General features: G+C 48.1%; 1 protein-coding gene across 2 annotated transcripts in view; it reads right to left on the bottom strand.

The window, feature by feature from the left end:
- LOC129826702 (growth hormone receptor-like) overlaps window positions 1-26158 on the bottom strand; it is an 83505-nt gene that overhangs the window by 38640 nt on the left and 18707 nt on the right. The window contains exons 1-2 of one of the 2 annotated variants that reach the window (XM_055887709.1): window positions 8006-8201; window positions 7319-7436 (exon numbers count right to left, since the gene is read on the bottom strand). In XM_055887709.1, the coding sequence (XP_055743684.1) occupies window positions 7319-7436; window positions 8006-8017 (130 nt within the window). In that variant the 5' untranslated portion in view covers window positions 8018-8201. Of the gene's footprint in view, window positions 1-7318; window positions 7437-8005; window positions 8202-26158 lie in introns of those variants that run through there. The other variant, XM_055887710.1, reaches the window with a different exon arrangement.

Here is a 26158-nt window from a genome sequence, read left to right as displayed (position 1 = left end):
TGTCTGTATCGTTGGGCCCTGTCTCTCCTTAACTTGGCTGTATCGTTGGGCCCTGTCTCTCCTTAACGTGTCTGTATCGTTGGGCCCTGTCTCTCCTTAACTTGGCTGTATCGTTGGGCCCTGTCTCTCCTTAACTTGGCCAAGCCCTGCTACAAACCGTAAACACAACCCAGTACTGCTCTCTGTAGGGCTCAGACTGAGGGCTCTGAAATTGTAGTGTGTGTGTGTGTGTGTGTGTGTGTGTGTGTGTGTGTGTGTGTGTGTGTGTGTGTGTGTGTGTGTGTGTGTGTGTGTGTGTGTGTGTGTGTGTGTGGGGCGAGGCGTACCAAACCCTGTGCGGTCACCGCTTGTTTCTGCCTGCATGGCTAAAGAGCAAGAGCCTCAAAATCAGCACAGCAGGATCAATAGGTACGCAGGGTCCAGACAGTCAGACGCACGCACATAGGCACACACTCACACACTAATCACCCTGGTCTGGCCCTAAACACAGGGAGCGTCTCCAAAAGCATATTTTCTGCTTGTTATGCGGTCTGCTCACTGGTGAAAAAACATTTAACAGGAAAAAAATTGTAGCTAAAGATTTCTAGGAAGGCCCAACAGAGCTTGAATCTCAGAGGCATGTCTGGTAAATATATGTTAAGGGTAGAAAATACTAAAACAGGTTGGGGTAGAAACTATGACGGAACTAGAGACACACACGCTGTGTGACTTCAGGAGCGTTTAGATAGAAGCGTGGTAGAGGAAATAGTGTAGTGACTAAGAGGAGAGAGAATGAGAGAGGTGGAGAAAGGAGGGAGATGTTTGACCGTTGTTGAGGAAGACTGGGCCAGTTCCAAATCAAATCAAATGTTATTGGCCACATACACATGGTTAGCAGATGTTAATGTGAGTGTAGTGAAATGCTTGTGCTTCTAGTTCCGACAGTGGAGTAATATCTAAAAGTAATCTAACAATTCCCCAACAACTACCTAATGCACACAAATCTTATGGGGTGAATGAGAATATGCGCATAGGCAAGCGGCATAGGCAAGGTGCAATAGATGGTATAAAATACAGTATGTACATATGATATGAGTAATGTAAGATATGTAAACATTATTAAAGTGGCATTATTTAAAGTGACTAGTGATCCATTTATTAAAGTGGCCAGTGATTGGGTCTCAATGCAGGCAGCAGCCTCTCTGAGTTAGTAGTGGCTGTTTAGCAGTCTGATGGCCTTGAGGTAGAAGCTGTTTTTCAGTTTCTCCGTCCCAGCTTTGATGCACCTGTACTGACCTCGCCTCCTGGATGATAGCGGTATGAACAGACAGTGGCTCGGGTGGTTGTTGTCCTTGATGATCTTTTTGGTCTTCCTGTGACATCGGGTGTTGTAGGTGTCCTGGGGGGCAAGTAGTTTGCCCCCGGTGATGTGTTGTGCAGATCGCACCACTCTCTGCAGAGCCTTGCGGTTGCGGGCGGTGCAGTTGCCGTACCAGGCTGTGATACAGCCCAACAGGATGCTCTCGATTGTGCATCTGTAAAAGTTTGTCAAGGTTTTGGGTGACAAGCCAAATTTCTTCAGCCTCCTGAGTTTGAAGAGGCGCTGTTGCACCTTCTTCACCACGCTGTCTGTGTGGGTGGACCATTTCAGTTTGTCTGTGAGGTGTACGCCGAGGAACTTAAAACTTTCCACCTTCTCCACTGCTGTCCCTTCAATGTGGATGGAGGGGTACTCCCTCTGCTGTTTCCTGAAGTCCACGATCATCTCCTTAGCACTACCTTCATTGGCAACCAATCAAATGAACACGGAACTCTGTGGTTCCCGGAGACTGCTCAGCATCTGACTACATCCCAAATGACACCCTATAGGGTGTCCCCATAGGGCTCTGTTCATAAGTAGTGCACTTCATAGGGAATAGGATGGAATTTGGGACACATTATGATGGCCAGGCGTTATCTAAATAGTTATCAGAAGTTTATGTAAACTGGAAGCTATAAGTGTTTGCAGCAGGTTTTGGGAACAGCCTATTGCCAGGTGAACTAAAGACCCCCGGGGAAAGCCAGACACTAGAATCAAACCATTTGTGTATCGTTTTAGCTACCCACAGTTTAGTAACACATATCACAAACTCAAAACCAGAGAAAGCTCACTAATAAAAACTACTTTAGTAGGTATTATCTTTGTCATTGCTTTTTTATTTAGCCAACTTTTGAAATTGTTCAAATGACATGTTCTACATGCTTTTGTCACCTGTTTGAACCTTATCCATACCCACTCTGACCTTCTAGAAGTCCAGGAACAGTGAGGCTTAGTTTCAGAGAGGAGAGAGGCCACACCACCCAGATGTTAATGTGAGAGAGGAGAGAGGCCACACCACCCAGATGTTAATGTGAGAGAGGAGAGAGGCCACACCACCCAGATGTTAATGTGAGAGAGGAGAGAGGCCACACCACCCATGTATTCATGTGAGAGAGGAGAGAGGCCACACCACCCAGGTATTCATGTGAGAGAGGAGAGAGGCCACACCACCCAGATGTTAATGTGAGAGAGGAGAGAGGCCACACCACCCAGATGTTAATGTGAGAGAGGAGAGAGGCCACACCACCCATGTATTCATGTGAAAGAGGAGAGAGGCCACACCACCCAGATGTTAATGTGAGAGAGGAGAGAGGCCACACCACCCATGTATTCATGTGAGAGAGGAGCGAGGCCACACCACCCATGTATTCATGTGAGAGAGGGGAGAGGCCACACCACCCAGATGTTAATGTGAGAGAGGAGCGAGGCCACACCACCCATGTATTCATGTGAGAGAGGAGCGAGGCCACACCACCCATGTATTCATGTGAGAGAGGGGAGAGGCCACACCACCCAGGTATTCATGTGAGAGAGGGGAGAGGACACACCACCCAGGTATTCATGTGAGAGGATCGAGGCCACACCACCCAGGTATTCAAGTGAGAGAGGAGAGAGGCCACACCACCCAGATGTTAATGTGAAAGAGGAGAGAGGCCACACCACCCAGATGTTAATGTGAGAGAGGAGAGAGGCCACACCACCCATGTATTCATGTGAGAGAGGAGCGAGGCCACACCACCCATGTATTCATGTGAGAGAGGGGAGAGGCCACACCACCCAGATGTTAATGTGAGAGAGGAGCGAGGCCACACCACCCATGTATTCATGTGAGAGAGGAGCGAGGCCACACCACCCATGTATTCATGTGAGAGAGGGGAGAGGCCACACCACCCAGGTATTCATGTGAGAGAGGGGAGAGGACACACCACCCAGGTATTCATGTGAGAGGATCGAGGCCACACCACCCAGGTATTCAAGTGAGAGAGGAGAGAGGCCACACCACCCAGGTATTCAGGTGAGAGAGGAGAGAGGCCACACCACCCATGTATTCATGTGAGAGAGGGGAGAGGCCACACCACCCATGTATTCATGTGAGAGAGGGGAGAGGCCACACCACCCATGTATTCATGTGAGAGAGGAGCGAGGCCACACCACCCATGTATTCATGTGAGAGAGGGGAGAGGACACACCACCCAGGTATTCATGTGAGAGAGGGGAGAGGACACACCACCCAGGTATTCATGTGAGAGAGGGGAGAGGACACACCACCCAGGTATTCATGTGAGAGAGAGGAGAGGACACACCACCCAGGTATTCATGTGAGAGAGGGGAGAGGACACACCACCCAGGTATTCATGTGAGAGAGGAGAGAGGCGACACCACCCAGGTATTCATGTGAGAGAGGAGCGAGGCCACACCACCCATGTATTCATGTGAGAGAGGGGAGAGGACACACCACCCAGGTATTCATGTGAGAGAGGGGAGAGGACACACCACCCAGGTATTCATGTGAGAGAGAGGAGAGGACACACCACCCAGGTATTCATGTGAGAGAGGGGAGAGGACACACCACCCAGGTATTCATGTGAGAGAGGAGAGAGGCCACACCACCCAGGTATTCATGTGAGAGAGGAGCGAGGCCACACCACCCAGGTATTCATGTGAGAGAGGGGAGAGGACACACCACCCAGGTATTCATGTGAGAGAGGAGAGAGGCCACACCACCCAGGTATTCATGTGAGAGAGGAGAGAGGACACACCACCCAGATGTTAATGTGAGAGAGGGGAGAGGCCACACCACCCAGATGTTAATGTGAGAGAGGAGAGAGGCCACACCACCCAGATGTTAATGTGAGAGAGGGGAGAGGCCACACCACCCAGATGTTAATGTGAGAGAGGAGAGAGGCCACACCACCCAGATGTTAATGTGAGAGAGGGGAGAGGCCACACCACCCAGATGTTAATGTGAGAGAGGAGAGAGGCCACACCACCCATGTATTCATGTGAGAGAGGAGAGAGGCCACACCACCCAGATGTTAATGTGAGAGAGGAGAGAGGCCACACCACCCAGATGTTAATGTGAGAGAGGAGAGAGGCCACACCACCCATGTATTCATGTGAGAGAGGAGCGAGGCCACACCACCCATGTATTCATGTGAGAGAGGGGAGAGGCCACACCACCCAGATGTTAATGTGAGAGAGGAGCGAGGCCACACCACCCATGTATTCATGTGAGAGAGGAGCGAGGCCACACCACCCATGTATTCATGTGAGAGAGGGGAGAGGCCACACCACCCAGGTATTCATGTGAGAGAGGGGAGAGGACACACCACCCAGGTATTCATGTGAGAGGATCGAGGCCACACCACCCAGGTATTCAAGTGAGAGAGGAGAGAGGCCACACCACCCAGGTATTCAGGTGAGAGAGGAGAGAGGCCACACCACCCATGTATTCATGTGAGAGAGGGGAGAGGCCACACCACCCATGTATTCATGTGAGAGAGGGGAGAGGCCACACCACCCATGTATTCATGTGAGAGAGGAGCGAGGCCACACCACCCATGTATTCATGTGAGAGAGGGGAGAGGACACACCACCCAGGTATTCATGTGAGAGAGGGGAGAGGACACACCACCCAGGTATTCATGTGAGAGAGGGGAGAGGACACACCACCCAGGTATTCATGTGAGAGAGAGGAGAGGACACACCACCCAGGTATTCATGTGAGAGAGGGGAGAGGACACACCACCCAGGTATTCATGTGAGAGAGGAGAGAGGCGACACCACCCAGGTATTCATGTGAGAGAGGAGCGAGGCCACACCACCCATGTATTCATGTGAGAGAGGGGAGAGGACACACCACCCAGGTATTCATGTGAGAGAGGGGAGAGGACACACCACCCAGGTATTCATGTGAGAGAGAGGAGAGGACACACCACCCAGGTATTCATGTGAGAGAGGGGAGAGGACACACCACCCAGGTATTCATGTGAGAGAGGAGAGAGGCCACACCACCCAGGTATTCATGTGAGAGAGGAGCGAGGCCACACCACCCAGGTATTCATGTGAGAGAGGGGAGAGGACACACCACCCAGGTATTCATGTGAGAGAGGAGAGAGGCCACACCACCCAGGTATTCATGTGAGAGAGGAGAGAGGCCACACCACCCAGGTATTCATGTGAGAGGATCGAGGCCACACCACCCAGGTATTCAAGTGAGAGAGGAGAGAGGCCACACCACCCAGGTATTCATGTGAGAGAGGAGAGAGGCCACACCACCCAGATAATCATGAGAGAGGCCACACCACCCAGGTATTCATGTGAGAGAGGAGAGAGGCCACACCACCCAGATAATCATGTGAGAGAGGCCACACCACCCAGGTATTCATGTGAGAGAGGAGAGAGGCCACACCACCCAGATAATCATGAGAGAGGCCACACCACCCAGGTATTCATGTGAGAGAGGAGAGAGGCCATACCACCCAGGTATTCAGGTGAGAGAGGAGAGAGGCCACACCACCCAGGTATTCATGTGAGAGGATCAAGGCCACACCACCCAGGTATTCATGTGAGAGGATCAAGGCCACACCACCCAGGTATTCATGTGAGAGGATCAAGGCCACACCACCCAGGTATTCATGTGAGAGGATCGAGGCCACACCACCCATGTATTCATGTGAGAGAGGGGAGAGAGATCCCTGTGTGATGAGTCAGGGGAGAGTTCTGAACTCCTGCCAAAGACGTGTTCCTACATTAAATCTTCACCAGCAGGCCAACAGCGACCCATTACTTTTACAGTTTAATCCATAAGGGAGTGCTCCAGGTTTATGCCCTTATAATCTATGGACCACTGAGCTCTGGGTAGAGGATGAGGAGAGGATTGAGGACTCCCTATGGAGAGTGCTGTTAGACAGGGTCACAGAGAGATCCATAATGTACTGGAGCCCTCTAGACCAAATTCAAAAACATTCTAGATTAGTGGAGACAGGCTCATGGTAAGTGACAAAACATTCTAGATCACTCCATACAGATTGACCAAACATCATGTGAGGAAACAGTTTCTACAATAGAGGTTGGCCCAGAGCTGTTCACTTTAACCCACTTACAATGGACAGAGTCCATTTGAGCAGCAGCCAGTGCATTGCAAGGACATCGCTCAACTCCGGGTCCAGCTATCTCTCTCTATAACGCCATGTTCTGAACTCAAAGACTCGGAGCATAGTTTCACAAATGATGTTGCAACAGAATATGGCCATGAATATGACATTCCTGAATTTTGGTCCCTTAGATTGCACCATTCAGGAGAGACACCATTTACATGGTTACTAGAGCAAAACAATTAGGGCTCCCTTGCCCATTTTGTTACTCATGATATCTATAGTTTATTAAGTTTGACATATTATTTACATATTATTTGCCCTTTGTAGTAGTGGTTAATAAACATACAGTATATAAAATGCATGTCTTCCTTGGCTGCATGGCGGGAGCTGTGTTAGATCAACATGTAACCCATCCTGTCTGCCTGTCCCTGGACTTTGTCACAGCCCAGTCCAATCTATTTACCTTCACTATTGATCTGGTGCAGTCTGACTGGCCGAAAAACGAAAGGCTGCTGTTTGCTCAACCAACAACCTTTTCCCATGTGTGCAAATACAGCACTCTGCAACTGTTGTCTGATATAAGATTTGATAAGTGTAAATGCCCTGTACTGTGCAATATTAGATCAAACAAGAAAGGACATCGATTCACATGCTAAAGATTTGAAACTAAAAAGAGCAATAGATTCGATTTAGAAAAAAAGGAGTATTGTGTTATAAGATTGATGATTGTTGTCAGAGATAAATGGCAGTTACCGTAGGTGGAATCAGATACAGTAGGAGTGTCATACAGTTCAACACATCACACTCTCTCTACAGCGCTGATAATCACATGACGAGACCAACAAGTGTGTGTTGAAAGGTACGGGGTGTAGCAGTCTACCTGATGACGTCATAGAGCCAGGGCCCATCAGCGAGGCTGATCTCACAGCAGACAGCAAACCCAGGGGGAAGAGGAGGAGGAAGGATGGAGCAGCCATGACAGGGGGAGCTTTCCTTTGCTGGAGAGAGAGAAACAGATAATTGTCAGTGATGTTACCCAATGACATCCCTGTGTGAAATACTGATCCAATATCTTCTTTACCCTGCACTCTTCCTTTCCCTACCACCCTCTCCTCTCTCAACCCTTATCTGCCCTGCTAGCACAAACTGTGGCTGACATTTATTTCCAGCTGGCCTATGTGAAACCTAACCCCGGACAGCACATAATTAACATCCAAGCAGCTACAGAGACGCTCCACACTACTGTGCACAAGATACTGTATGTTGCCCAGAATGTTTGTAGTGTGTGCGTGCGTATCCATAATATAAGAGGCACAGTATAACTTGTGTGCATATGAAATAGTTCCCTCAAAGGCTTTATGCATTGATTGTACGGCTGTCAGCCAGGTCATTGAGACATCAACAGAAATCTACAGAGGTGACAGTCTGGTGACTGGAACATTATGCTCCTTTCTCTTACCCTGCCAGCTTGGGATATTTCATTTGATTTCTGCTGTAGCGACAAGCAAAAATGTAAATGCAATACATTTTGTATTTCAAACGCACACCAATGTATAATTAAGCTGACCTTCAATGGCATAGCAGACACTTAGGCCTATCCTTAGTGACTTAGCAAATGTCCATTCAATATGACTACAGTAGTTGCTGACTGTAACCTTTACAGTTCCAGGTGGGCCCGTGCGGTGCCATCCTCCTAAAACTAAAATAGCCGTTCTCATGAAGGCGGCGCGGCAGTGACACAGCAACACTGACAAACTGTTGTGGTTCACCAAGGGGAACAGATTCTACATGTGGCAAGTCCAGACCCTATATATAGGCCAACCTCTGTCTCTCTCCCTTTATCTCCGTCTGTCTCCCCCTCTCCCCCCTCTCTTTCTGTCTCCCTGTCTCTATCGCTCTCTCTCTCTTTCAAACATCTATTTAGAGCACTGCTTCCCAAATCTGACTGGATTGGGGTCAACTAGAAGTCTTTAGAACATTCTGGTAACCCCTTAGTGGATATAACAGGGGTTTCTTGCCACAACCTTGTCCTCAGCGACCACCCAGAAGGGACTGACTGACTGACTGGTCAAGAAGCCTTAGGGGAGACACTAGAGACTAATATTCCTACCAATACTAAAATCGCAATTTATACAAGTGGGGTATTCATGACACTATTCAATAACGACCTGGAGAAGACCTGGCTATGTTAGAAAAACGACCTGGCCAAGACGTGTTTTATGACAAAGCCACCCATGACAACAATGCAGAGGCCGGCAGAACAGGAAGGACTAGAAATTTGAGCCTATTGGACTGAAATAGACACTGTTGTGAAGACCTGAAGTACCAGCTTCAAGGCAGAGTAGGTTGAGAATGGGTTACATATATGCTACATTTTGTTTTGAAATGTTATTATGTACTGTATGGCATTTGTGATAAGTATCAAATGTTATCCTACATATGATCTGTCCATTGAGAAGCATAGGAGCTCAATCATATATACACTGAGTGTACAAAACATTAGGAACAGCGTGTTCCTAATATTGAGTTGCACCCCCTTTTGCCCTCAGGACAGTCTCAATTCGTCGGGGCATGGAAGCTCACTCATATCTGTAATATAAACAAACCACTTCCTGAGAGTCAAAGCCCATCTGTTGCGTGTGTGTTTACAGGCCAGGAGGCCAAGATATACAAGGCAGGGATTTAAAAGTAAGGAATCTGGCAAGAGGGATGCTTGTTTGGCCATAGAAAATGGTTCAGTCCAAAATCAATTACTTCTTTCTTTCCACTTAGTTGTGCTCCCTCTTTCTCACAGTCTACATTTATCACCCTCTATTCCTTCTTCTCGCACCTCACACTCCTCGGGGAACGCACTCCTCGCAGTCTCTGAAAAAGTGTTGTACTGAAAAAGTTTGGCTACTAGCTAGCTACCTTCTGAGTTTGGATCCCGCGACGGGGCTGGCCACAGTTGCTGGGACCTCTGCCATCTGTCCAGGGATCCTGCCGATCAGCGTATGATGTGCTGCTTGGTGTAGCAGCTAGCCTAGCTACCACTATTAGCTGCCTATCAAGCTAGCTGGGTTTTCTTGAGGGTTTGAAAGTAGCCTGCGACGTGGTTAGCTCTTGTGGCTGGGAACACAGATTGTCCCGGGCTTATGACTGTCTAGATCCCTGTTGTTTGTTGCCGTTTCAGGACTATCCTGAAGCTGTGCGCCAGAAGAGAAAATAACTTATCCCGGCCATAAAAGCAGCCAGAGCGCGTGGGGACATTGCTTACATTTGCTATGACAGGCTCATTGTCCACCCTCCCTCTCAAAATCCTGGAAGGGAATAGACAGCCAAGCCTATGGTTTCATAGTTTCAACCCCCCTGCACACACATCAACTGATTAATGATTTCTCTCTTGATTTGTTTGTTCTTTTCCATATTATGTCCATCTCTGAGAAGCTACCCAGGAAAGGGATGAAAATAGTCCATTTTAATATATGTATTCTTACATGCTGACCACACCGCTCGAGTGTTGCGAAATAAATGTACACATACATGTTATTTTATCATTGCACCCACACTGCACACGCGCGTCTGCATGGCCAGGCGCTAAAATAGAACTGGATTCTATTTGTGACGCTCAACACGCTGCAAGTACGGCCTCTCCCATCTCCTCATTGGTTTTCAGGAGCATATACCCATGTGCCATCTCCTCGAAGAATAAATACACAACGCAGAGGACTAAAGGTCAAGAGGGAATTAACCATCAATGGAAAGTGTTTTCTCTGTAATATGGAATTATGATCAATGGAAATAGTTGTTTTTAAGGATTAATGGGTCAGAGAAATGGGACAAATTTCAGTCCACGACTCATAGCTACATGTGGCAAGATTTCATTGGTCTGAAAAGTCTACATTGAGCCTGACTCATGATACTGGTTATTTGGCCATTGGCCCAATTTTATTGCCAGAAATTCTAATTGGTCAACCACAGGCTCGGGTTGGGGGTGATAAATTACATCCTGTCTTTTGTTCTGTGGAGAATCATTGAGGACAGTGAAGAATGAACATCTACTTCTCAGCATAACAACTATGATTTGTTCTCTTTGAATAAACCTATTTTTCTCCCCCTGATTTGCTTTGGGGTCGGTGTTATTGAAGAATAACAACAACTGCTAACAGTTTTTAGGAGCATATACCCAGGTGGGTGATTGAAAGATTAACTGAGGTCCACACTCCATTCGGTGGTGGTAATCCACCTAAAGTTAGTTGCCAACCGCCATATAAAGTCCAAAATAAGAAGAAACCTGAAGGAAGGAGGAGAGATGACTAGAAACTAATTCAGATTACCATTTTATCTGTGGATTAATTGTCTGAGTAGAGGACCTTGTGCATTTTAGGTAAAATAACAACCCAATGTTTATATCCCAGGACAAATTAGCTACCAACAGCAAGCGAGCTAGCTAAATTGCCATAAATGTTTAATGCTTTTCGACCTGTTGCCAAATTAATATAATTGGTTCAGGGTTTGTTTTGATATTTCAACCTGCGTGTCCTTAAGGCGTCTGGTGTGGGTGAACAAAATCAACGCGCACGCGTGCGTGCGGGTTGGTCAGCATGTTAGAAATAAGGTTCATGAAATCAATATACACAGATATATACACTGCTCAAAAAAATAAAGGGAACACTTAAACAACACAATGTAACTCCAAGTCAATCACACTTCTGTGAAATCAAACTGTTCACTTAGGAAGCAACAATAAATTGACAATAAATTTCACATGCTGTTGTGCAAATGGAAAAGACAAAAGGTGGAAATTATAGGCAATTAGCAAGACACCCCCAATAAAGGAGTGGTTCTGCAGGTGGTGACCACAGACCACTTCTCAGTTCCTATTCTTCCTGGCTGATGTTTTGGTCACTTTTGAATACTGGCGGTGCTTTCACTCTAGTGGTAGCATGAGACGGAGTCTACAACCCACACAAGTGGCTCAGGTAGTGCAGCTCATCCAGGATGGCACATCAATGTGAGCTGTGGCAAGAAGGTTTGCTGTGTCTGTCAGCGTAGTGTCCAGAGCATGGAGGCGCTACCAGGAGACAGGCCAGTACATCAGGAGATGTGGAGGAGGCCGTAGGAGGGCAACAACCCAGCAGCAGGACCGCTACCTCCACTTTTGTGCAAGGAGGAGCACTACCAGAGCCCTGCAAAATGACCTCCAGCAGGCCACAAATGTACATGTGTCTGCTCAAATGGTCAGAAACAGACTCCATGAGGGTGGTATGAGGGCCCGACGTCCACAGGTGGGGGTTGTGCTTACAGCCCAACACCGTGCAGGACGTTTGGCATTTGCCAGAGAACACCAATATTGGCAAATTCGCCTTTGGCGCCCTGTGCTCTTCACAGATGAGAGCAGGTTCACACTGAGCACATGAGCACATGTGCTCGACTTGACAGAGTCTGGAGACGCCGTGGAGAACATTCTGCTGCCTGCACCATCCTCCAGCATGACCGGTTTGGCGGTGGGTCAGTCATGGTGTGGGGTGGCATTTCTTTGGGGGGCCGCACAGCCCTCCATGTGCTCGCCAGAGGTAGCCTGACTGCCATTAGGTACCGAGATGAGATCCTGAGACCCCTTGTGAGACCATATGCTGGTGCGGTTGGCCCTGGGTTCTTTCTAATGCAAGACAATGCTAGACCTCATGTGGCTGGAGTGTGTCAGCAGTTCCTGCAAGAGGAAGGCATTGATGCTATGGACTGGCCCGCCCATTCGCCAGACCTGAATCCAATTGAGCACATCTGGGACAACATGTCTCGCTCCATCCACCAACGCCACGTTGCACCACAGACTGTCCAGGAGTTGGCGGATGCTTTAGTCCAGGTCTGGGAGGAGATCCCTCAGGAGACCATCCGCCACCTCATCAGGAACATGCCCAGGCGTTGTAGGGAGGTCATACAGGCACGTGGAGGCCACACACACTACTAAGCCTCATTTTGACTTGTTTTAAGGACATTACATCAAAGTTGGATCAGCCTGTAGTGTGGTTTTCCACTTTAATTTTGAGTGTGACTTCAAATCCAGACCTCCATGGGTTGATAAATTTGATTTCCATTGATCATTTTTGTGTGATTTTGTCGTCAGCACATTCAACTATGTAAAGAAAAAAGTATTTAATAAGAATGTTTCATTCATTCAGATCTAAGATGTGTTATTTTAGTGTTCCCTTTATTTTTTTGAGCAGTATATATATATATATATACACACACACACACACACACACACACACACACACACACACACACACACACACGAAGTCGGAAGTTTACATACACTTAGGTTGGAGTCATTAAAACTCGTTCTTCAACCACTCCACAAATTTCTTGTTAACAAACTATAGTTTTGGCAAGTCAGTAGGACATCTACTTTGTGCATGACACAAGTCATTTTTCCAACAATTGTTTACAGACAGTAGTTACCAAGTATAAACACCATGGGACCACGCAGCCTTCATACCGCTCAGGAAGGAGACGCGTTCCGTCTCCTAGAGATGAACGTACTTTGGTGCGAAAAGTGCAAATCAATCCCAGAACAGCAGCAAAGGACCTTGTGGAGATGCTGGAGGAAATAGGTACAAAAGTATCTATATCCACAGTAAAACGAGTCCTTTATCGACATAACCTGAAAGGCCGCTCAGCACGGAAGAAGCCACTGCTCCAAAACTGCCATAAACTGCACATGGGGACAAAGATCATACTTTTTGGAGAAATGTCCTCTGGTCTGATGAAACAAAAACAGAATTGTTTGGCCGTAATGACCATCGTTATGTTTGGAGGAAAAAAGGCGGAGGCTTGCAAGCCGAAGAATACCATCCCAACTGTGAAGCACGGGGGTGGCAGCATCATGTTGTGGGGGTGCTATGCTTCAGGAGGGACTGGTGCACTTCACAAAATAGTTGGCATCATGAGGAAGGAAGATTATGTGGATATATTGAAGCAACATCGAGACATCAGTCAGGAAGTTAAAGCTTCGTTGCAAATGGGTCTTCCAAATGGACAATGACCACAAGCATACTTCCGAAGTTGTGGCAAAATGGCTTAAGGACAACAAAGTCAAGGTATTGGAGTGGCCATCACAAAGCCCTGACCTCAATCCTATAGAAAATGTGTGGGCAGCACAGAAAAAGTGTGTGCGAGCAAGAAGGCCTACAAACCTGACTCAGTTACACCAGCTCTTTCAGGAGTAAATGGGCCAAAAGGCTACCCGAAACATATGAACCAAGTTAGACAATTTAAAGGCAATGCTACCAAATACTAATTGAGTGTATGTAAACTTTTGACCCACTGGGAATGTGATGAAAGAAATAAAAGCTGAAATAAATGATTCTCTCTACTATTATTCTGACATTTCACATTCTTAAAATAAAGTGATGATCCTAACTGACCCAAGACAGGGAACTTTTACGAAGATTAAATGTCAGGAATTGTGAAAAACTGAGTTTAAATGTATTTGGCTAAGGTGTATGTAAACTTCCGACTTCAACTGTATATTCAGAGGTCGAGAGCTGTGCGTCCTCTGAAACACAACCCAACCAAGCCGCACTGCTTCTTGACACAATGCCCTCTTAAACCGGAAGTCAGCCACACCAATGTGTCGGAGGAAACACTGTACACCTGGCGACCGTGTCAGCCGAACCGCCACAGAAGTCGCTAGAGCAAGATTGGACAAGGACATCCCTGCCGGCCAAACCTTCCCCTAACCCAGACGACGCTGGGCCAATTGTGCGCCTCCCCATGGGTCTCCCGGTCGTGGCCGGCTGCGACAGAGCCTGGACTCGAACCAGGATCACTAGGACCACTGCACCACTCGGAAGGCCTGATTCAGCCAACTAAATCATCCTATCAGGGAGTTTACAAATACTAGAGGAAAAAGATCATCCAAACGTATTGATCAAATTTGTACTCATATTGTAGCTTTGTCCTAAAGCTGTATCCATACCCAGTGGATGCAGTGATCAAAATAGTGGAGTTCCAAAAGCTGGGCCTAAAATAGTGTATAAGAGATTCTTATTTGGATAATGTTAAAAATATTTGTTTGTCTGAGGTGATAAATAAGGAGCATACAAACGCTGCACTTTTTGAATGCATGCATTTGCTTCTTCCAATTATTGATAAACATGCACCTGTTAAGAAACTGACTGTTAGAACTGTTAAGGCTCCATGGATTGATGAGGAATTGAAGAACTGTATGGTTGAAAGAGATGGGGCAAAAGGAGTGGCTAATAAGTCTGGCTGCACATCTGACTGGCTTACTTACTGCAAATTGAGAAATGATGTGACGAAACTCAACAAAAAGGAAGAATAAACTGTATTATGAAGCCAAGATCAATGATATAAAGAATGATGGAAGTACTTTAAATTAAATTATGGACAGAAAGACAAATTCAACTTTCATCAAATCAGATGGCTTATTCATCACAAAACCATGATGTTGCCAATTATTTTTATGATTACTTTTGGCATAGTTGGCATAGTGGACAAGCTTAGGCAGGAAAAGCCAACAATGAACAATCATATTCATGCATAAAAAAACAAAATAATGAAAGAACAGCATTGTAAGTTTGAATTTTAACTGTGGGAGAGGTGAAGTTAATGTCATCAATTACTAATGACAAACCTCCTGGCATTGACAAGTTAGATGGAAAGCTACTGAGGATGATAGCTGATTATGTCATGCGTTTAATCTGAGTCTAGATGAAGGTGATTGTCCTCAGGCCTGGAGGGAAGCCAACATCATTCCGCTACCCAAGAGTGGTAAAGCAGCCTTTACTGGTTCTAACAGCAGACCTATCAGCTTGTTGCCAGCTCTTAGCAAACTGTTGGGAAGGGCACTCAACATGTACTGCACTGACACAAATGACTGATGATTGGTTGAAAGAAAGTGATAATAAGAAGACTGTGGGAGCTGTACTGTCAGATTTAGTGCAGCCTTTGATATTATTGACCATGACCTGTTGTTGAGAAAATGCACACTTCCGTTCAAAAGTTTGGGGTCACTTAGAAATGTCCTTGTTTTCAATGAAAACATACATGAAATGAGTTGAAAAAATGAATAGGAAATATAGTCAAGACGTTGACAAGGTTATGAATAATGATTTTTAATTGAAATAATAGTGTCCTTCAAACTTTGCTTTGATCAAAGAATCCTCCATTTGTAGCAATTACAGCCTTGCAGTCCTTTGGCATTCTAATTGTCAATTTGTTGAGGTCATCTGAAGAGATTTCACCCCATGCTTCCTGAAGCACCTCCCGCAAGTTGGATTGGCTTGATGGGCACTTCTAATGTACCATATGGTCAAGCTGCTCCCACAACAGCTCAATAGGGTTGAGATCCGGTGACTGTGCTGGCCACGCCATTATCGACAGAATACCAGCTGACTGCTTCTTCCCTAAATAGTTATTGCATAGTATGGAGCTCTGATTTGGGTCATTGTCCTGTTGAAGGAAAAAAAATCTGCCGTTTCCAGCAACAAAAGTAATTTACAACATTAACAACGTCTACACTGTATTTCTGATCAATTTGATGTTATTTTAATGGACCAAAAAAAATGCTTTTCTTTCACAAACAAGGACATTACTAAGTGACCCCAAACTTTTGAAAGGCTTTTCAATCTCTATCTAATATAACTCAGAGGGTTTCTTTAATGGAAGCCTTGCTAATGTCAAACAAACAGGGTGTGGTGTACCGCAGGGCAGCTTTTTAGACCCTCTACTCTTTTTACTAATGATCTGCCACTGGCATTAAATAAAGCCTGTGTGTCCATGTATGTTGATGATTCAACCATATAAACTCAGCAAAAAAAGAAATGTCCTCTCACAGTCAACTGTGTTTATTTTCAGCAAACTTAACATGTGTAAATATTTGTTTGAACATAACACGATTCAACAACAGACATAAACTGAACAAGTTTCACAGACATGTGACTAACAGAAATGACATAATGTTTCCCTGAACAAAGGGGGGGGGGTCGAAATCAAAAGTAACAATATCTGGTGTGGCCACCAGCTGTATTAAGTACTGCAGTGCATCTCTTCCTCATGGACTACACAGATTTGCCAGTTCTTTCTGTGAGATGTTACCCCACTCTTCCACCAAGGCACCTGCAAATAACCGGACATTTCTGGGGGGGGAATGGCCCTAGCCCTCACCTTCCGATCCAACAGGTCCCAGACGTGCTCAATGGGTTTGAGATCTGGGCTCTTCGCTGGCCATGGCAGAACACTGACATTCCTGCCTTGCAGGAAATCACACACAGAACGAGCATTATGGCTGGTGACATTGTCAAGCTGGACCATCATCCCTGGTAGGACAAAACTGCAACTTGTCAGTGAAGAGCACTTTTGCCAGTCCTGTCTGGTCCAGCGCCAGTGGGTTTGTGCCCATAGGCAACATTGTTGCCAGTGATGTCTGGTGAGGACCTGCCTTACAACAGGCATACAAGCCCCCAGTCCAGCCTCTCAGCCTATTGCGGACAGTCTGAGCACTGATGGAGGGATTGTGCATTCCTGGTGTAGCTCGGGCAGTTCTTGTTGCCATCCTGTACCTGTCCCACAAGTGTGATGTTCAGATGTACCCAATCCTGTGCAGGTGTTGTTACAAGTGGTCTGCACTGCAAGGACGATCAGCTGTCCGTCCAGTCTCCCTGTAGTGCTGTCTTAGGCGTCTCACAGTACGGACATTGCAATTTATTGCCCTGGCCACGTCTGTAGTCCTCATGCCTCCTTGCAGCATGCCTAAGGCACGTTCACGCAGATGAGCAGGGACCCTGGGAATCTTTCTATTGGTGTTTTTCAGAGTCATTAGAAATGCCTCTTTATTGTTCTAAGTTTTCATAACTGTGACCTTAATTGCCTACCGTCTGTAAGCTGTTAGTGTCTTAATGACCATTCCACAGGTGCATGTTCATTAATTGTTTATGGTTCAATGAACAAGCATGGGAAACAGTGTTTAAACTAGAGGTCGACCTATTATGATTTTTCAACACCGATACCGATTATTGGAGGACCAAAAAAGCCGATTGTCACATTTTGTTACGGGAGCGACGCAGGAGATGAGAAGCAGGTACGGGGGATGAAAGTTTATTAGCTGACGGACATGAAACAGAACAGGAGCAGGTACAGGGAGTGAAGGTTTATTAGCTGACGGACATGAAACAGAACAGGAACAGGTACAGGGAGTGAAGGTTTATTAGCTGACGGACATGAAACAGAACAGGAACAGGTACAGGGAGTGAAGGTTTATTAGCTGACGGACATGAAACAGAACAGGAACAGGTACAGGGAGTGAAGGTTTATTAGCTGACGGACATGAAACAGAACAGGAACAGGTACAGGGAGTGAAGGTTTATTAGCTGACGGACATGAAACAGAACAGGAACAGGTACAGGGAGTGAAGGTTTATTAGCTGACGGACATGAAACAGAACAGGAACAGGTACAGGGAGTGAAGGTTTATTAGCTGACGGACATGAAACAGAACAGGAACAGGTACAGGGAGTGAAGGTTTATTAGCTGACAGACATGAAACAGAACAGGAACAGGTACGGGGAGTGAAGGTTTATTAGCTGACGGACATGAAACAGAACAGGAACAGGTACGGGGAGTGAAGGTTTATTAGCTGACGGACATGAAACAGAACAGGAACAGCATCTGGACAGGAACACGTAACAAACACAATACAGAGCAATGTGGACACAGGGAACACAACAAAGGAACAGAGATAGATATACAACAAAGGGAAGGAGTCCAGGTGAGTCCAATGAGCGCAGCTGTGCGTAATGTTGGTAACAGGAGTGTATGATGACCGGTAGGTAGTCTGGCGCCCTCGAGCGCCAGGGAGGAGGAGCGTGAGCAGACATGACACTGATACCGATTAATTGGACCATTTATTATATATATATATATATTTGTAATTATGACAATTACAACAATACTGAATGAACTTATTTTAACTTCATATAATACATTAATAAAAATATATTTAGTCTCAAATAAATAATGAAACAGGTTCAATTTGGTTTAAATAATGCAAAAACACAGATTTGGAGAAGAAAGTAAAAGTACAATATGTGCCATGTAAAAAAGCTAAAGTTTAAGTTCCTTGCTCCGAACATGAGAACATATGAAAGCTGGTGGTTCCTTTTAACATGAGTCTTCAATATTCCCAGTTAAGAAGTTTTAGGTTGTAGTTATTATATGAATTATAGAACTATTTCTCTCTATACCATTTGTATTTCATATACCTTTGACTATTGGATGTTCTTATAGGCACTATCGTATTGCCAGCCAAACCTCGGGAGTTCATAGGCCTGAAGTCATAAACAGCGCTGTGCTTCAAGCATTGCGAAGAGCTGCTGGCAAATGCAGGAAAGTGCTGTTTGAATTAATGTTTACGAGCCTGCTGCTGTCTACCACCGCTCAGTCAGACTGCTCTATCAAATATCAAATCATAGACTTAATTATAATATAATAAACACACAGAAATACGAGCCTTAGGTCATTAATATGGTAAAATCCGGAAACTATCATTTCGAAAACAAAACGTTTATTCTTTCAGTGATATACGGAACTGTTCCGTATTTTATCGAACGGGTGGCATCCATAAGTCTAAATATTGCTGTTACATTGCACAACCTTCAATGTTATGTCATAATTAATTACGGTCTTTGTTAGGAAGAAATGGTCTTCACACAGTTCGCAACGAGCCAGGTGGCACAAACTGCTGCATATACCCTGACTCTGCTTGCACAGAACGCAAGAGAAGTGACAATTTCCCTAGTTAATATTGCTTGCTAACATGCATTTATTTGAACTAAATATGCAGGTTTAAAACAATTTACTTGTGTATTGATTTTAAGAAAGGCATTGATGTTCATGGTTGGGTACATTGGTGCAATGACAGTGCTTTATTCGCGAATGTGCTTTTTAAATCATCACCCGTTTGGCGAAGTAGGCTGTGATTCGATGATAAATTAACAGGCACCACATCGATTATTTGCAACGCAGGACAAGCTAGTTAAACTACTAATATCATCAACCATGTGTAGTTAACTAGTGATTATGTTAAGATTGATTGTTTTTTATAAGATAAGTGTAATGCTAGCTTGCAGCTTACCTTGGCTCCTTGCTGCACTCGCATAACAGGTAGTCAAGCCTGCCACGCAGTCTCCTCATGGAGTGCAATGTAATCGGCGTCCAAAAACGCAGATTACCGATTGTTATGAAAATTTGAAATCGGCCCCAAGTAATCGGCCATGTCAATTAATCGGTCGACCTCTAGTTTAGACCCTTTACAATGAAGATCTGTGGAATGGAAGACCCATTTGCGACCAAGCTTTAACTTCCTGACTGATGTCTTGAGATGTTGCTTTAATATATCCACATAATTTTCATCCCCAATGATGCTGCCACTCACGTGCTCACGGTTGGGATGGTGTTCTTTGGCTTGCAAGCCTCCCTCTTTTTCCTCCAAACATAATGATGGTCATTACGGCCAAAGAATTCTATTTTTGCTTCGTCAGACCAGAGGACATTTCTCCAAAAAGTATGATCTTTGTCCCCATGTGCAGTTGCAAACCGTAGTCTGGCTTTTTTATGGCGGTTTTGGAGCAGTGGCTTCTTCCTTGCTGAGCGGCCTTTCAGGTTATGTCGATATAGGACTCGTTTTGCTGTGGATATAGATACTTTTGTACCTGTTTCCTCCAGCATCTTCACAAGGTCCTTTGCTGTTGTTCTGGGATTGATTTGCACTTTTCGCACCAAAGTACGTTAATCTCTAGGAGACAGAACGTGTCTCCTTCCTGAGCGGTATGACGGCTGCGTGGTCCCATGGTGTTTATACTTGCGTACTATTGTTTGTACAGATGAACATGGTACCTTCAGGCATTTGGAAATTGTTCCCAAGGATGAACCAGACTTGTGGAGGTCTACAATTTTTGTCTGATTTCTTTAGATTTTCCCATGATGTCAAGCAAAGAGGCACTGAGTTTGAAGGTAGGCCTTGAAATACATCCACAGGTACACCTCCAATTGACTCAAACTATGTCAATTAGCCTATCAGAAGCTTCTAAAGCCATGACATAATCTTCTGGAATTTTCCAAGCTATTTAAAGGCACAGTCAACTTAGTGTATGTAAACTTCTGACCCACTGGAATTCTGGTACAATGAATTATAAGTGAAATAATCTGTCTGTAAACAATTTTTGGGAAAATTACTTGAGTCATGCACAAAATAGATGTCCTAACCGACTTGCCAAAACTATAGTTTGTCAACATGAAATTTGTGGAGTGGTTGAAAAACAAGTTTTAATGTCTCCAACCTAAGTGTATGTAAACTTCCGACATCAACTGTAGTTAAACTGCAGCTGGCCTTGGACAGAGCGGCACGTCTTGCTCTTCATTGTAATCAGAGGGCTGATATAAATACTATGCATGCCAGTCTCTCTTGGCTAAGAGTTGAGGAGAGACTGACTGCATCACTGCTTCTTTTTATAGGAAACATTAATGTGCTGAAAATTCTCTCTCCCCCTCTCGCCACAACCCCCCTATTCCAGCATGTGGCCCCATTCTAATTGACCATCAATCTTCACTTCTTTCCCTTTCCTCTAGATTCTGCTGTTTAACCTCTCGCTCAATTCTCTACCAAACAAGACCAGACAGCTTACTCTACTTCATAATCTTTGAGTTTCTGCTCCACACTGTTAGAAAAAAGTCTGTCCCCATAGGAGAACCCTTTTTGTTCTCCTATGGGACTGCAGGCACACTCTGAATCCATCTAAAACACACTGCTACTGTTCTGAGGATCAACCCCTAACGCCCACTACGAACCAACCAAACTCCTGCCAGAGATACATGACTACACCTTCCTGACTAAATATATGCTTTGGGTAGCCTAGGTATTGTACTGCGCAGCAATCATTCACCAATGTTACAGATAGTCACCTAGGAGGCAATGATGTCATAATGTACAACCTATTAGAATCTAAATCTATAACTTTATTAACACCATAATTGAATCAACCAAACAGCATCATACTTTGTTGTCCATAACATAGGCAAAGGGGTATGATGGTTAGCCAACATCAAATCAGGCCGAAAGGTAGAATTGCGTAAAGGCCCTACCTGAACTGAAATCCCAATGGAAGATTTTTTCCATTTATTGATTGGGGCTTTCATCCAGTCAGTTAGTCTAAGTGGAGAATTGTTTTCATGTTTTGCCTTTGTTGCAATGTCTTTAGTGTTGTGAGCAGAAGGTGTAGAATTAGAGGGTTGTAAGTCTATGGATCTGAGGCCTCTCTAATCTCCTGTCTATCTTTGTTCTGTCCTGCTCAGGTTCTTGTTCTATGGAGACCATCAGTGAAGTGTTATTCTTACCTGGGGTAACAGGGTTCGGCAGCTAACACTCATCAGACTAGCCTCCAGCTAATTCCTCTCTCCCTTTCTCCCCCCCCCTCTCTCTCTCGTTCTCCCCCCCCTCTCTCTCTAGTTCTCTCCTCCAAAACGCTCTCGTCCCCACCTCTCTCCCCCTCTCCTCCCTCTCTCTCGTTCTCTCTTCGCCACCTCTCCTTCTTCCCCCCTCTCGTTCTCTCCTCCCCACCTCTCGTCCTCCTCTCTCTTGTTCACTCCCACCCCCCGCTCGCTCGTTCTCTCCCACCACCCTCTCTCGCTCGTTCTCTCCCACCCCCCTCTCTCGCTCGTTCTCTCCCACCCCCCTCTCTCGCTCGTTCTCTCCCACCCCCCTCTCTCGCTCGTTCTCTCCCACCCCCCTCTCTCGTTCTCTCCCACCCCCCTCTCTCTTGTTCACTCCCACCCCCCGCTCGCTCGTTCTCTCCCACCCCCCTCTCTCGCTCGTTCTCTCCCACCCCCCTCTCTCGCTCGTTCTCTCCCACCCCCCTCTCTCGCTCGTTCTCTCCCACCCCCCTCTCTCGCTCGTTCTCTCCCACCCCCTCTCTCGCTCGTTCTCTCCCACCCCCCTCTCTCGCTCGTTCTCTCCCACCCCCCTCTCTCGCTCGTTCTCTCCCACCCCCCTCTCTCGCTCGTTCTCTCCCACCCCCCTCTCTCGCTCGTTCTCTCCCACCCCCCTCTCTCGCTCGTTCTCTCCCACCCCCCTCTCTCGCTCGTTCTCTCCCACCCCCCTCTCTCTCGCTCGTTCTCTCCCACCCCCCTCTCTCTCTCTCGTTCTATCCCACCCCCTCTCTCTCTCTCGTTCTATCCCACTCCCCTTTCTCTCTCTCGTTCTCTCCCACCCCCCTCTCTCTCTCTCGTTCTCTCCCACCCCCCTCTCTCTCTCGTTCTCTACCACCCCCCTCTCTCTCGTTCTCTCCCACCCCCCTCTCTCGCTCGTTCTCTCCCACCCCCCTCTCTCGCTCGTTCTCTCCCACCCCCCTCTCTCGCTCGTTCTCTCCCACCCCCCTCTCTCGCTCGTTCTCTCCCACCCCCCTCTCTCGCTCGTTCTCTCCCACCCCCCTCTCTCGCTCGTTCTCTCCCACCCCCCTCTCTCGCTCGTTCTCTCCCACCCCCCTCTCCCTCGTTCTCTCCCACCCCCCTCTCTCGCTCGTTCTCTCCCACCCCCCTCTCTCGCTCGTTCTCTCCCACCCCCCTCTCTCGCTCGTTCTCTCCCACCTCCCTCTCTCGCTCGTTCTCTCCCACCCCCCTCTCTCGCTCGTTCTCTCCCACCCCCCTCTCTCTCTCTCGTTCTCTCCCACCCCCCTCTCTCTCTCTCGTTCTCTCCCACCCCCCTCTCTCTCTCTCGTTCTCTCCCACCCCCCTCTCTCTCTCTCGTTCTCTCCCACCCCCCTCTCTCTCTCGTTCTATCCCACCCCCTCTCTCTCTCTCGTTCTATCCCACTCCCCTCTCTCTCTCTCTCGTTCTCTCCCACCCCCCTCTCTCTCTCTCGTTCTCTCCCACCCCCCTCTCTCTCTCGTTCTCTCCCACCCCCCTCTCTCTCTCGTTCTCTCCCACCCCCCTCTCTCTCGTTCTCTCCCACCCCCCTCTCTCTCTCAGTCTCTCCCACCCCTCTCTCTCGTTCTCTCCCACCCCCCTCTCTCTCTCATTCTCTCCCACCCCCTCTCTCTCTCGTTCTCTCCCACCCCCCTTCTCTCTCGTTCTCTCCCACCCCCCTTCTCTCTCTCGTTATCTCCCACCCCCCTCTCTCGCTCGTTCTCTCCCACCCCCCTCTCTCTCTCTCGTTCTCTCCCACCCCCCTCTCTCTCTCTCGTTCTCTCCCACCCCCCTCTCTCTCTCTCGTTCTCTCCCACCCCCCTCTCTCTCTCTCGTTCTATCCCACCCCCTCTCTCTCTCTCGTTCTATCCCACTCCCCTCTCTCTCTCTCTCGTTCTCTCCCACCCCCCTCTCTCTCTCTCGTTCTCTCCCACCCCCTCTCTCTCTCGTTCTCTCCCACCCCCCTCTCTCTCTCGTTCTCTCCCACCCCCCTCTCTCTCGTTCTCTCCCACCCCCCTCTCTCTCTCATTCTCTCCCACCCCTCTCTCTCGTTCTCTCCCACCCCCCTCTCTCTCTCATTCTCTCCCACCCCCTCTCTCTCTCGTTCTCTCCCACCCCCCTTCTCTCTCGTTCTCTCCCACCCCCCTTCTCTCTCTCGTTATCTCCCACCCCCCTCTCTCTCTCGTTCTCTCCCACCCCCCTCTCTCTCGTTCTCCACCCCTCTCTCTCTCTCGTTCTCTCCCCCCTCTCTCTCGTTCTCCCCTCCTCCCCTCTCCCTCGTTCTCTCTAGCCCCAAATCTCTCTCGTTCTCTCTCGCCCCAACTCGCTCTCGTTTTCTCCCCCCTTTCTCTCTCGTTCTCTCCCACCCCCCTCTCTCTCTCGTTCTCTCCCACCCCCCTCTCTCTCTCGTTCTCTCCCACCCCCCTCTCTCTCTGGTTCTCTCCCACCCCCCTCTCTCTCTCGTTCTCTCCCACCCCCCTCTCTCTCTCATTCTCTCCCACCCCCCCCTCTCTCTCTCGTTCTCTCCCACCCCCCTCTCTCTCTCGTTCTCTCCCACCCCCCTCTCTCTCTCGTTCTCTCCCACCCCCTCTCTCTCTCGTTCTCTCCCACCCCCTTGTTCTCTCCCACCCCCCTCTCTCTCTCGTTCTCTCCCACCCCCTCTCTCTCTCGTTCTCTCCCACCCCCTTGTTCTCTCCCACCCCCTCTCTCTCTCGTTCTCTCCCACCCCCTTGTTCTCTCGTTCTCTCCCACCCCCTCTCTCTCTCGTTCTCTCCCACCCCCTTGTTCTCTCCCACCCCACCTCTCTCTCGTTCTCTCCCACCCCCCTCTCTCTCTCGTTCTCTCCCACCCCCCTCTCTCGTTCTCTCCCACCCCCCTCTCGTTCTCTCTCACTCGTTCTCTCCCACCCCCCTCTCTCGTTCTCTCCCACCCCCTCTCTCGTTCTCTCCCACCCCCTCTCTCTCGTTCTCTCCCACCCCCTCTCTCTCGTTCTCCCACCCCCCCTCTCTCGTTCTCTCCCATCCCCTCTCTCTCGTTCTCTCCCACCCCCCTCTCTCGTTCTCTCTCTCTCGTTCTCTTCCACCCCCTCTCTCGTTCTCTCCCACCCCCCCTCTCTCGTTCTCTCTCTCGTTCTCTCCCACCCCCTCTCTCTCGTTCTCTCCCACCCCCTCTCTCTCGTTCTCTCACCCCCTCGTTCTCTCCCTCCCCCTCTCGTTCTCTCACCCCCCCTCTCGTTCTCTCTCATTCTCACCTACCCCCGCCTCTCACTCTCGTTCTCACCTACCCCCGCCTCTCTCACTCTCGTTCTCACCTACCCCCGCCTCTCTCACTCTCGTTCTCCCTCAACCCCCGCCTCTCTCTCTCTCGTTCTCCCTCAACCCCCGCCTCTCTCGTTCTCCCTCAACCCCCTCTCTCTCGTTCTCCCTCAACCCCCTCTCTCTCGTTCTCCCTCAACCCCCCCTCGCTCGTTCTCCCTCAACCCCCCCTCGCTCGTTCTCCCTCAACCCCCTCCCTCTCGTTCTCCCTCAACCCCCTCTCTCTCGTTCTCTCTCGTTCTCCCTCAACCCCCTCTCTCTCGTTCTCCCTCAACCCCCTCTCTCTCGTTCTCCCTCAACCCCCTCTCTCTCGTTCTCCCTCAACCCCCTCTCTCTCGTTCTCCCTCAACCCCCCCTCTCTCGTTCTCCCTCAACCCCCTCTCTCTCGTTCTCCCTCAACCCCCTCTCTCTCGTTCTCCCTCAACCCCCTCTCTCTCGTTCTCCCTCAACCCCCTCTCTCTCGTTCTCCCTCAACCCCCTCTCTCTCGTTTTTCCCTCAACCCCCTCTCTCTCGTTTTCCCCCAACCCCCTCTCTCTCGTTCTCCCTCAACCCCCTCTCTCTCGTTCTCCCTCAACCCCCTCTCTCTCGTTCTCCCTCAACCCCCTCTCTCTCGTTCTCCCTCAACCCCCTCTCTCTCGTTCTCCCCCCTCTCTCTCGTTTTCCCTCAACCCCCTCTCTCTCGTTTTCCCCCAACCCCCTCTCTCGTTTTCCCCCAACCCCCTCTCTCGTTCTCCCCCATCCCCCATCTCTCTCGTTCTCTCCACCTCCCATCTCTCTCGTTCTCTCCACCTCCCATCTCTCTCGTTCTTCCTCACCCCTCCTCCCCCTCTCACCCCCCTCTCGTTCTCTCAACCTCTCTCTCGTTCTCTCCACCTCCCCTCTCTCTCTCGTTCTCCCTCACCCCTCCTCCCCCTCTCTCGTTCTCTCGTGTTCTCTCACCCCCCCTC

The sequence above is a fragment of the Salvelinus fontinalis genome, chromosome 28 (genome assembly GCF_029448725.1).
Source record: "Salvelinus fontinalis isolate EN_2023a chromosome 28, ASM2944872v1, whole genome shotgun sequence".
In the NCBI taxonomy this organism is placed as follows: Eukaryota; Metazoa; Chordata; class Actinopteri; order Salmoniformes; family Salmonidae; genus Salvelinus; species Salvelinus fontinalis.
The sequence above is the reverse complement of the archived record's forward strand: the minus strand, read 5'-3'. Positions and strand labels throughout refer to the sequence as shown.